Here is a 13,256-nt window from a genome sequence, read left to right as displayed (position 1 = left end):
AAAGTCAATTTTGCATGATATGTCACCTTTAAATGACGGATGAGGAATGTAATCTTAAGAGTACTTTGTTAACTTTGTGTGCATAATTTTCTGCTGTTGTAAACATTTTTCAAAAGCTGTTTTCCGGTGTACTTCATACATTGTGAAGAAGTATGCAGCCACAAAAGTTACTTTATGAAATGTATTATTAGACTTCATGTTATTGTTCTGTAGGTTTTTAATGGAGCATGTTGAATCAAGCAGCAGGGGTGAACACAACAGATTTCAAACAAAAGCCTTCCACCTTTCACACATCATCCCCACAGAGCTAAGCTACATTATGCCGTCACTTTTCTGCCCATGTGTGCCTGTGGCTGCACTCAGGTCTGTCTAACACATGTTCTATAATGGCCAGCCTGGCCTACCTAATGGGTGTCTTTATTCTAACTTCATTGAAAGAGCTTTGTTCCTGAGAAACTACATTTGAATGTGCACAAAGCCATAAGAACATATATCACCAGACCGTGAAAGCCATCATTGTGTAGAACGTTAAACACAAATCAAATTGGCTTTATGTTTTCTATTTTCTTTTGGCTTACCTTAAAAAATGTGAATTTTACTTCTGATGACTTACACTAATCTTGACATCTTTGTCCTGACCACACTCTTGACGTGGCTCGAGAGATGACAATGTCCGTCAGCCTGTTGGTCTAAGCCATTCTCATTGCCTGTTTGTCAAGTCAGAGACAATTTGTCACACCCATTCTGTCTCTCGCACAGTCACAAGATCCCCATTGTCGTTTGTATAAGATAAACTGGGCTTTCAGTTAAATCCAATGTAAATTAATTAGCGTCAAATTGAGATACACAGAGCCAGCACTCCATCCGTCCAGTGCACACATGAAGATTGAGAGAGTCCGTGATGGGAGGACATTTGGGTTGATTGATGGGGTCCGACAACAAAGAAGTTTCAGCCTTGAGAAGAATCACATGTGCAACTAAAAGTCGGTGTTATTTCTGTTCACAGATGTTGCATAAAAATGCAGAATCTAGGTATAGAACGGGACTTTGGTATCAGAGGTCTGGTTTCAGTTTCTGATTCCAGTTGATGTCAGAGTAGTTTTGTCTTGCAGTACTACAGCTGGTTTCAGATCCATGCATGAAAAGGAGTCTGTGTTTGTTCATGTGGAGAGCAAAATTAGGCATACCCATCAGTGATTATCTAAAAACAATTCAGCTTTATTTAATCTCCATAATCAGATATCTGCACAACATTTTAGCTTACAATCTGCTCTAACTCAATCTGTCTCTTACTCAATGACTCCATTCTTGCTTGTCAGGTTGCTAGCTGGACTTTAAAAAACAGCAACACATAGAAAAGGAAGTGTTGACCTGAAGCCCTGTAATGCTAACCACTAGGGATGTTTTAGGGCCGTAATATTCTCAGCCATTTAAATAAAGAGTAAAATGATGTCAACCCAACTACTTTGGAGGTAAGAAAATATTCAGATAACAGTCAAAAATTAGCATTATTCCATTAACACGGCTAAATATGGGATCAAAGTCTGTGGGTAAACAAAGTCAAATTGGTTTGTTGAGTGTGGCTAACGTTAGCACTAGTGCCACAAGCCTTCAGTCCTCCGTGGAGGTTAGCATCCAAATGCCTGTGCTGGTGACACATTGCTCAGGTCGAGCGGTCATACGCCAGTTTAACCAAACAGCCTATGAACAACTGTATCTCCATTTTCTAGATCAAAATACTGACAAACCACACCACACTACGAGATCCCATCTGTCATCTGTGCTTGTTTACATCAGAGTAGTAGAGCGTTAAAGCATTATGACAACACCACGAAACCAGAGCTACTGCCCCAGCTAGAGGCAGCTTAAGGCTGATTTATACTTCTGCGTCTCCCCTACGCAGCAGGGGCTGACGCGGACATGAGCCCCACATACTTGTGCGTCGGTGTGTCCGTGTCGCGCAGCAATTCTCCGCCGAAACGCCTGAGGGCAGTGCGGTCTCTCTGATAGCCGGCCACCTGCTTCCGGTCCCGCTACGATCTCTGTTTACTTTTCCACAGAGTTTCAGAGCGTGTTATGTTAATCTACAGCTGATACATGTTGCTGTTTATCATACAGACATGATTACATGAAGAATAGAGAGGAGGAGATGAAATACACGGCCGATGTGCGGCCGATGTCCGGGATCCCGGAAATGTTGTAAATGCGGGAAAGACAAAGCCGCCGAGCGGACCAATCACAGAGCTTCCGGTCCGCGTCAGCTCTACGGGGAGTTACATTCTGGAGGAGGTGCACGTCAGCTACGTGCGTAGGCCTCTGCGTAGGTATGGGAGCTACGCGGCCCCCGGCGTAGGGTACGCCGTTGATTCAACGCAGAAGTATAAATCAGCCTTTAGACACAGCATATGATGGGCATTTCAAAGCTACACTAGAAGCCCCAAAGAGTTTTCAGGAGGTCTTTTATTTTTGACAATAGCTGGTTCTGAGAATGCATTCTTTAAACCATGATATTGGGGCGCCGTTGGTCTAGAGATCTAAGCACGTGCCCCATGTACAGAGGCTATAGTCTTTGTCGCAGAGGTTGCAGGTTCGATTTCAGCCTCAACCATTTACTGCATGTCCTTCCCAACTCTCTTCTCCCTGTCCTGCCTCTCTTCAGCTGTCCTGTCTATTAAAGGCAAAAATGCCCCCCAAAAAATAGAACTTTAAAATGAACCATGATGTTGTTGAGCCCAACATAATGAGCTGAAAGACACCAAACATGTTTCATAAAGCTAAAAGGTTATTTCTCTTTTTGATTTTATTCTTATTAAAGACCTCTCTGAACACATTAAAAACAAAAACATAAGATGTGAAAAATGTAATATAAAAACAAAAATATTTAGCAGCACAGCTTTAAAAACTGACTTTTCTGAAAGATTTTGCATATCAAAAACTGTATTTTTATCTCATAAGCCATTACATTTTTTTTAATGTTGAACAACAATGTTTATAAAACCAATTCTGACATGTATCACATATTTTAATGCATGCAAGAAGCCCTTCATTTCACATTATAAAATATGTAAGGTTCATAATGTCTTTATCTTGGGCTTGTGCAGCTATTTGAAAGAAAATATTTAACAGTTTTGCAGTCAGCCAGTTTTCTTTACAATTCATTCATTTCACATGACCTGCTGAGTTTTTTTTTTGTCAGAGCAGTGGGTGTGTCTTCAGTCTAAATGAGCTGTATTATGTTAATCCATTTACATACAGTACAATATGGCTATATCTCTTAATCTACCAATGCTCCATTTCTTTTATTTACATTGACCTTGGACGCCTTGCCATTCTTAACTGTGTAAACTTAAGCCAATACATCAGGCGCTCACTACACCCTATAGCCTAACAATTCATATTTACTCATTCAGTCATCTTATTTTGGAAAAAAAAAAGAAGCCAGGTCAGAGCTGCTTGATGGACTTGTTTTTGTACGTAGTCCAGCCCTGATTACTACGTGTATGTTTTTGCTGTATCATAAGCTGCTGGAGGGATATGTGTTGTACCTGGGTTGTGTATAAAAAGAGAAAGGGAATACTGACAACTCACGTCCACCTGCTGAGGACCAAGGAGCGGGTAAGTCTCTCAGCTGACAGTTTCATTTTGAAATCCTCCTTTTGAAGAATATTTTGTAGATATGAATGCATTTATTAGATGTGAAAACTATCTAGCACCTAAGAGGGGAAACAGCACCCTCTTCATAATGGTAGTTTTTCATTTGCTGCTTTGTTTTCTTGCATATTTCCCTCTGTTTTTAGTCTACTCAGCTGTCATTTAAGACAACAAAAACACTCTTTTGAATAAAGTCTGTGAAAACATCCTTTAAATTTGTCTAAATTATTCCTTTTCAGTAACATTTCTTAGTTCAACTCCTCTCTGAAAACATCCCTCTCTCCTCAGGACAATGTTTGCATTCTTGATTTGCATCTTGGCGCTGCATCAGGCGCAGTCTGCCTGTGTTCTGGTGAGTGATAGTTCTGAATAACTTTGAGTATTATAGGACGTATTCATACAAAATTCAATGCATTACACATGTTTATCATATGTTGGGAAGTATGGAAGTTTACCTTAGTTGAATACAGTATTTAAAGATCTAACACAGAGCTGCAATATAATTTGATTTTATTCAACTTTGTACATATTAGACAGCTTGTAACCAAATCTAGTATTATGCATTATAAGGTTAACTATGCAAAATCAATGATGAGTAGGTTTAACTTGATCCACCGCTAGTCTGATCTAAGACCGTGCAATTTATGAAAAGATAATAAGATGCACCTCTACTATCAATACAATTATTTAAGTACTGAGAATGACTGTTCATATACTGCATGCTGTTGATATAATCGCACTGGACATTGGTTCACTGAAGTACAACTAAATTTAAATTATGCACTATAATTCATGTTTAAGGGAGGAACATTTTATAGCATTGGTTTATTACAGAATTACTCTACTTTAATTGGTCATTTAGTTATTTTGTTTTTTTTTTTGGGGGGGGGGGGGGGGGGTCTTTTTGCCCTTATTTAATAGGACAGCTGAAGAAAGACAGGACATGTGGGGAGTAGAGAGCGGGGTAAGACATGCAGGAAATGGTCGCGGCCGGGAGTTGAACCGGCGACCTCTGCAACGAGGACTGTAGCCTCTGTATGTGGGGCGCTTAGACCCAGGTCATTTAGTACAAATCATTTTTATTCAACTTTCTGACTTTGAGGGTTTTATATTTAATTTTACTTTCAATGGTCATTGTTTATGACAAACTTTTTGCAACAATCCTTGCTAAAGTACCACAGGTGTTATAAAAATAAACACATTTAATTTATTATCATTATAATGCAAGCAATACTTCAAACTAACCAGCAATTTTTGCAGCATGAACAATTTCTAATGATTTAAAAGTATGACTAATTATCTTGTGTTACAAATTTTAGTTATGCTTTGTATCCTTTTTTCACCGCTAATGCTTGAAGTTGACTTTGGATAAGAACATGTTTAAGCTAGTGGTTGTGTTTCTATGATAGCCCAGGTGATTAAAAATAAGGAATGATAGGACTGTTTTCATTCCCATGTGATACTGACGAACGCTTCTCTTTCCAAACATTCTCCTCTGCATTCTTTGGTGTGTCCACAGCAAGGTAAGCTCTAATTTTAGCTCCTCTGGTTTGTTTGACTTTTCAGAACTACTGGGAATTTATGGTCCAGCATCAAGTTTTAGACCACACCGATAAGTCTCTCAATAAGCTGATGGGATTTGACTCAATCCTTTGGTGTTTGTTATTTTTCTAAATTGAGCCATCTCAGAGTAATTAAACCAGGATGTGTTTGTGAGTCATACTGATGTTATTAAGCTGCCAGAGTAAATATCACTCTTTATTATGTCTTTAATCTTTTGTTGACTCAGTGGTTTTATGTGTGCATGCATGTGTGTGTTTCTGTGTGTGTATTTGTGTGTGTGTGTGTGTGTGTGTGTGTGTGTGTGTGTGTGTGTGTGTGTGTGTGTGTGTGTGTGTGTGTGTGTGTGTGTGTAGACATTTGCACGGACAGCAAAGCAGTTCAGGATGAGATCGTTGAAATGCATAACGGCTACAGGAAAACTGTCCAGCCCCCTGCCGCAGACATGCTGAAGATGGTCAGTCCCATTTTACACCAGCACAATAATACACTCATTTAAACATATTTAAAATATACAATAATCCTTCTCCACCAAGTCTGTTCTATGAAATGTCATTATATTCTACACACTGTACCTTTAAATATTCAGCTATAACATCATCATTATGCTTGTGCAAATGTTTCACCTTAGGGTATATCTGTGATTTTCAGACATAGTTTTTGACTTGAAAGTGGCTTATTGCTGATGTTCTGATGGTTGCTAATACCTTTTTTAACTTAAAATATAGCCTGATGTCTCTGTGGTGTTCTCTGTCCCTTGTGTCAGAATCAGAAATACTTTATTTATCACGGGGAGGGAAATTCAGTCAGTTATATTATTTTATTCTTATCTATATCTTATTTTATTCCCTCTTTTTATTAATATTTTGACTTTTTCATGTAAGAGCATTCTGTAACAACTGAATTTCCCCCCGGGTAAAGTATTTCTGATTCTGATCCTGATTCTGATTCTGATTACAGAGCAAACAGCATGTAAGAAAGTCAAAATATTAATAGAAGAAGGAATAAAATAAGATATTAATAAAATAAAATAAAATAAATAAAAATTAAATTAAATTAAATTAAATTAAATTAAATTAAATTAAATTAAATTAAATTAAATTAAATAGAATAAAATAAAATAAAATAAAATAAAATAAAATAAAATAAAACAAAACAAAATTAAATTAAATTAAATTAAATCAAATTAAATGATTTCTGGCTGCTTATCAATCAGAGAGCGCTGTCATGTCAATTTTTTTTTAGATTACAATACCTGGAACAAAGCAGTGCGGCACAATAACAAGAGTTGAATATCCCACCATTAGTATGACATCACATGAAGATGACCGCCGTGAGATTATGGTCTGTTATTCTAAAGAAGTGATCTATCAATAGTTAAATCCGGTCAAAACTTAAATGTGTAAAACATGTATATTTTTAAATGCTATTGGAAATGTCAAAATAGTTTTACACTGTCACTTCTGTCAGTCCACGCTGGATATAATCCTGTATGCTCAATGTGTTCACATGTTCGAACGTTAGGTAAAGTCCCTTCTTTCCCTGAAATCAACATCCTCTTACGTCTTCAGTGTGGGAGGCCGAATCCAGCCATCCACACAAACACAATGTACGCTCTTAAAAAGTCCCATTCCACAAAGCATAAGGGTGATTTATTTCCTTTTCGAAAGGAGCTGCATACCTGATGGTGTGAGGTTTCTGTTTGAAAGCAAAAAGAAAATTGTCCTGTTTATATTGGAATTCCTTTTTGGCTTTCTGCCTCGAAGTGGAAGGCCACTTCAATCACAGCCTCCACATACTGTAAAGGCTGGAGTGGAACGTGTTATTATGGAGGACTCTATCAGAGATACTTTCTTATAAAACCACAATCTAGTGTTCAAAACCAGTTTCTGCCTGCATTGTGGGTGTCTGAAATGAAACTCTTGACTTCTTGAGGAATTTCTCTCTGCTTTCTTTCTTCCATTACAGAGCTACAGTGAGAAGCTGGCTGCCAGCTCTCAGGCCTGGGTTGACGAATGTAATGTGGCTCATGGACCACCCAGCACTCGCATGCTTGATGGTATTTTCTACCTTGTTTTCTCCTCCTTTAACTGAGAGTATAACATTCCCTTTAACCTCTTACTCCACATTCACCGGGAACTTCAATAATCCCTCAGAGATGAATCAAGCGTTACGGTTCACTGTGAACTGACTGACCTTATGACTGATGGTCACACTGAGCACCATCTTATCTCCAGTCATTCTTTTATTAACAAATTACACAGATTTGATATGTTATCATTTTAAAGATTATCATCAGCCTCTTAATGAACCCTGTTTTATCTAAATAAGTTCATCTAGAGGGACGTGGAGTTCAGGCTGTGTATTTGCAGACATCCATTAATCAGAGCTGTCATGTGTTTCCCCTCCATGGAGCAGGATATGAATTAGGGGAGAATCTCTTCTACTCAAACTCACCAGTCTCCTGGACCGAGGTTATCCTGGCCTGGCACAACGAGGCGCCACTTTACCAGTATCCTGAAAGCGCCAAAGTCTCTACTGGTCACTACGTACAGGTAACACTTAGCTGATGCCCTGGTAACATTGAGGTGTCTGCAGACATAGTTGTGTTTTCTTTAAATAAAAGTTGCAGGGGCGTGGGTGGCCTAGCGGTCTAAGCACCCCACATACAGAGGCTACAGTCCTCGTTGCAGGGGTCGCCAGTTTGATTCCTGGCTGGTCGACCATTTCCTGCTCTCTACTCCCCACATGTCCTGTCTCTTTTCAGCTTTCCTATCCCAAAAAAAAAAGAAAAAAAAAAAAAAAGTTGCAATGGAGGGAACGTAATTAGTCACACATCATATAGCAGTAATGACAGCAGGTGTTGGCTCCTTGACTATGTGAATGAGGCCTCGAGCTCAGCACACACACAGAGTACTGGAACCAAGCAGCAACCTCCAACCGCGAGGATTGAAGCCAATGCAGAAGTGTTAAAAACTGCAGTTCATCGAGGGTCCACTTGAGGCTGGCACCGGAAGTACCGGAAACCACATACACACCAATTCAAAAAAGACGATCTTTACAGCTGGAATAAACATGTTTACAGCCAAAAAGAGTGTAGTCTGGGTAGTTCATTTTTCGATCGGCACACACTGAGAACACTGTAGCTGTTGGCTAGGAGGTTCATAGCCCGCCTCTTTACATCACACTCGTTCGACAGACTTTAGTTTGAGTTCAACACTTCCAATATGGCACCCACCGCCGGCGATTGGCTTCAAAACAGCGCTTCAGAAACAGATGGGTGACGTCACGGATACTATGTCCTTTATTTATAAAATCTATGACTGGAACACAAGACATGAGACATTAGGCAAGAGACCAGTGGCAGTTCTGGAGAGGGGCCAGCAGGGGCCAGTGCCCCTGTAAAACTGAACCAGGACCCCCCTGTGCCCCCCCCTCCACACCAAAATAATATTATACAATAATAAAAGCTTGGGTATCGCGCCGATGTTACAGGCGGAACACATGCGTGTGGCACTTGGTTCCAGTCCCTTAGAGTGCTAAGGGACTCATGTTGAGTTTAAACAGCCAAACAGCTGCTGTCAGTCTGCATGTTGATGTAGTACACAGTAGTTTATATGTCTAGTATAAAGGGATGCACTGATGTTTTGCCAGTTTGTTCTTAGCCGGTCCTTGCCCTTCTCAGTCTCTTTTGTCAGGGTTGAATGTGTCCCTCTGACAACACCCTTGGCCCCAGCCTGGCCCCCCCAGTAAAATTAGTCTAGAACCGCCACTGCAAGAGACTACTAAATAAGACAGGAAGTAACAACCAGGATACTAAAGAAGAAAGAAAGGTACTTCATTGATTCAATTTTTTCACTCATGCTATTTTTGGACATGCTACACATACAGTTTTTTTTTGGTATATACATACAAATGCACACACATGCAGTGAACATGCTTAGGGAGAGATGTCAGAGTGAGGATACTGCCGTCAACCAGTGCACCCAGAGCAGTTGGGGGTTCTGTGCCTTGCTCAAGGGCACCTCAGCAGTGCCCAGGCAAGTGAACCAGCACCTCTCCAGCCACCAGTCCACTTGCCAAACTTCGTACATGCTGGGACTCGAGCCGGCGACCCTTCGGTTCCCAAGCCAAGTCCCTATGGACTGAGCTACTGCCGCCCCCAAGAAAAAAAAAAACAAACCTTACAAAAAAAAACTCATGACATATAACTCTTCTACACAATTACTATTGTGTCACTACTAGCATGTTTTAAAAAATATATACTTCTGGTATTTATCAGAAATACAAGAGAAGAATCTGAGTAATATTCTCACTTTCACTATATGTGTTTTAAGAACTGTTTAGAATGAGATCTGAAATCATGACAGTGTTTTGCATGACTATGTTTTCCTGTCACAAATGACAGAGTCACTCAAACACTTACCTTTTGTTCTTATTATCAGATTGTGTGGAACAGCTCCTACAAAGTCGGCTGTGGAGTTGCATTGTGCCCCAACAACATCTACTTCTACGCCTGCCAGTACAACAGAGCGTAAGTGATCCCCATAATGTACACACATAGGATTGTATGTTTGGGAGAGCATAACATTTGTTTCAAATGTAAACTGTCAAAGTGTGTATGTTCATAACACAGATAAGCTCTGAGCTGAATCCATTATCTTAAAAAAGGGTAAACTTTGTGATTTGTTTAACAGAGGAAACTTCCAGAATTGGCCGCCTTATAAGCCTGGATCCCCGTGTGACCTCTGTCCAAATGACTGTGAGGACAACCTCTGCAGTAAGTCACAGACTTTATTTCAACTACTCACTGTGGTTTCTTCTTAATCTATATAAATATAATTCTTTGTCTGTTTTTGTTTCAGCCAACCCGTGTCCTTACATTGATTATTTCCTCAACTGCCCAAGCATGAAAGCAAAGATTGGCTGCGGCCATAAACAGATGAAAGTCTCGTGTCCTGCTTCCTGCACATGCTTTGACAAAATCATCCCCATATATTAAATTCAAGCCCTTCAAATACTCTATCCAATATGTGTATAACACAAATCTTTTCTCTTAAAGTTTAATTCTAAAATATTAATAATCTCTAATCTACACCCAGCGGGAATCATCAGGGTTTGGAGATGTATTCCCTGTGTTGCAGGACCATGGAGGATATCATTCAGGGACACGTCTCCCTCTGAGCATTAGGAATTGCAGAGATGTTAGCAGAAATAAGAAATGCTATTTTAGTGCTTCCATGCATAAGATGATACAAATTGAAAATGTTGATCTTACACAATATCATACAATAAAGATTACATCAGAAAGAAAAGTGTGCAGACTGTACTTTCGTTATGGCTGATAATACAAGTTAAATATATATTTTTTTCCACATAACATGAACTCTACAGTGTTCAGTGACCACTATGGTTTTCATCACATAAAAAACCCCACAAATAATAATAAAGTTAGTCTTCTATTACAAATAAAAGAACAAACATTGAACATAAGGAGGGACCAGAGATATGTTATTACTTAATTTCCACTGTCAGCTACATATTCTGCATTACAGCATACATTTATATTTGTATGTCATTATATTTCTGTTTGCATAAAAATGTATGAAAGAAACAAAATACTGTAGTGTTCCGCTTATGGATGCTACGAGACAAAACTGGTCCGGTTTGCATGGGCCTTATTGTCAACTCAACACAGGCTACTGTGGGCCGTAGCCAACGCCAAACAACAACTCTGGTAACTTGCCTCTCTTCTATTCGTCACCTTTTCTCTGTCTCTCTCAACTCTCTCATACACACACACCTCCCGCCTCTCTTCTCACTCACCCAATCACAAGCATGCTATCCTGTACAGATCACTGTCATAGGTATCAGGAATGATTGACAGGCTTACAGCCTCTAACATAACACTGGTCTCACTTTAACACATTCACTGACATTAGCAAAAACTCAGTAACTCACATAACTTTAGTCTTTTACTTGAACATTCTGTAACTAAACATCATGGTAGCAAACACCAGAAACCCAAATCTGTTAGAATACAACTGGGTTTAGCTGGCTAGCTGACCAGATTCTGATACAAAGATATTTGGGTCATATATAAGAGGTTTTATTTGTAATAATTTTTAACATTTGAACAAAAAGCTGACACATTTACCCAGGTTGGTTGGAAACAAATTAGGACGCAGCTCATGTTAAATTCTCCATGCTCACCATGTCAGCTTTGCAAATTAATAACAAGTCTATAATGTGCTCACAGCTTATAGCGCTTCCATTGAGTGGCTGATAAAAGAAACTCATGCAAATGGCAGCAATATATCTAGTGAGAGTTAGGTGATGACTACAACAGGTGCTGTAGTATGTCGCTTATCGACTACTGCAGCAGGTAACAGTCGCTTCTGAATAATGCTGAAGTTGCTCATCAAATGTCAACAGACAGCTTATCAACTGATTTTGGGTGTTTCAATGCCTTTATGTTATCTATAAGTGACTGCACAGCCAAGACCTTTTTTTTCTGGAGCCCTGAGTGCACACCTCCATACCTCACCTCACCCAAAACATTAGATTCAAAGACATACTTTAAGAAACCTTCAGCATCATTTACTTGACGTCCGCTTACATTTGGAAAACTGTGATTTTGTACGCCTCAGATTGAATTAAATTTACTAACAACAAAATGACAATTTTGTTATATGTTGAATGACACAGGTGTCCATGCAGTATTGGTATCTTAAGAAACTTTTACCTGTCAAGCCTTAAATGTAATATCGGTACTCATAATTGTCACCTGACTTCTACATTTGTGTTTCAAACCTGAGGGGCTGGAGTTCTCACAAAAGATTTAACTCTAAACTGATTGGTTGCAAAAAAAATGATAAGGCAGGAACCAGAAAGAGCATTACAAAAAATGTTACTGCTCTTCTAAGTATTCTGATTCTTGTTTTAAATAAGAAAAGATCAGCCTCTCATGCTCCTGGAGAGCCTGCAAGGAATCTGGGACAGGCAATGAGGGGTCAAAAGCAGGTAATGCTTGTTGTATGGAGTTTGAAACTATACCACTTGATAATAAAATGTGGTTCATAGTATAAGTTTAACTGTATTTTTAGAGGAGATCATTAAAAGGATTCCAGGAAAATCTTCCCAGCAAATGAACCAATCACTCAATAACCTCTGCAGACCAGCAGATGGCTCTATTACACAACTCAGTGGACCTGCTTCTGTACCTCACAGTTTAGTTCAAGGCTGTGGTCTGAACTAGTGGCCTATGAATAAACTGCATTTAATCACGTAGAACAGTGTCACGCCTCATTACTCTCTCTCCTCTTTCTTTCTGTGGAGTTAAGCTATAGTATAAGGCCATATGAAGCACATAGCCTATCATGTACAGTATATGTGCTCTACATTTTATGTCTGATGTTACAAAGTTCTTTCTTCACTCCATGAACTGAAGCTTTGTGATGATTTTGTTTGGTCACGTAGGTAACCGTGGTTTTATTTTCAGGAACTGCGTGCAACATCAGAAGAGGCTGTTATTTACTGACTGCTATTACTTCATTGTTAAGGCCTGTTTGTTGTCACGGTTCACTGTCCTCATAAAAAGGAGGACCTCACACATAATGTGACTTTTAAAAAAAAGTCATGTGAGTCATTTTGGACGACTATGGCTGTCCTCAAGAGATACTCCAAATAGCTGACACCAGCATGAACAGGGTTAACAATACAGAGAAGAGAAGGAACCATTCCATTGCACAATTAGATAAAATAAGAAGCAAAATTATGTTTTAATGCATCCTTGGTCTGTTTTAAACCACCATCATCACTCTGTTTTAGATTGGTAGAGGTAAAAGTAAAAAATAGTAGACAGGAATAAACATCTTCTGGAACTCTCCCTTCACACAGCTGCAGCTCTGACTCACTTCACTCATTCAAAAACCACCTCAAGACCTTCCTGTTCAAAAAAAGCATACAACACATAACCTCTACTCCCTCCTCATATCTGTCTTGTTTTGTTTTATTTACTTTCTATTATATTTTATAGCACTTTA

The 13,256-nt window shown here is 39.2% G+C and overlaps 1 protein-coding gene across 1 annotated transcript; it reads left to right on the top strand.

Moving 5' to 3' along the window:
* The first annotated feature begins 3,325 nt into the window (after positions 1-3,325).
* On the top strand, positions 3,326-10,495 carry LOC117823274 (cysteine-rich venom protein). The gene is made up of 9 exons (XM_034698399.1): positions 3,326-3,615; positions 3,940-4,003; positions 5,171-5,174; positions 5,568-5,668; positions 7,180-7,270; positions 7,630-7,766; positions 9,657-9,745; positions 9,909-9,991; positions 10,077-10,495. Exons 2-9 carry the CDS (start codon positions 3,944-3,946, stop codon positions 10,211-10,213), a joined length of 702 nt encoding a protein of 233 aa, XP_034554290.1. The 5' UTR covers positions 3,326-3,615; positions 3,940-3,943; the 3' UTR covers positions 10,214-10,495.
* The last annotated feature ends 2,761 nt before the right edge of the window (positions 10,496-13,256 follow it).

The sequence above is a fragment of the Notolabrus celidotus genome, chromosome 12, assembly GCF_009762535.1.
Source record: "Notolabrus celidotus isolate fNotCel1 chromosome 12, fNotCel1.pri, whole genome shotgun sequence".
NCBI lineage: Eukaryota > Metazoa > Chordata > Actinopteri > Labriformes > Labridae > Notolabrus > Notolabrus celidotus.
This window is presented reverse-complemented; position numbering and strand designations above follow the sequence as displayed.

What these genes read in the sequence shown, in the direction of transcription:
- LOC117823274 (XM_034698399.1), top strand. Translation starts at nt 3,944, where the DNA reads ATGTTTGCATTCTTGATTTGCATCTTGGCGCTGCATCAGGCGCAGTCT. An exon ending in CAGCACTCGCATGCTTGATG is followed by an intron (nt 7,271 to 7,629) that starts GTATTTTCTACC and finishes TCCATGGAGCAG; the next exon opens with GATATGAATTAGGGGAGAAT. An exon ending in CTGTGAGGACAACCTCTGCA is followed by an intron (nt 9,992 to 10,076) that starts GTAAGTCACAGA and finishes TTTTTGTTTCAG; the next exon opens with CCAACCCGTGTCCTTACATT.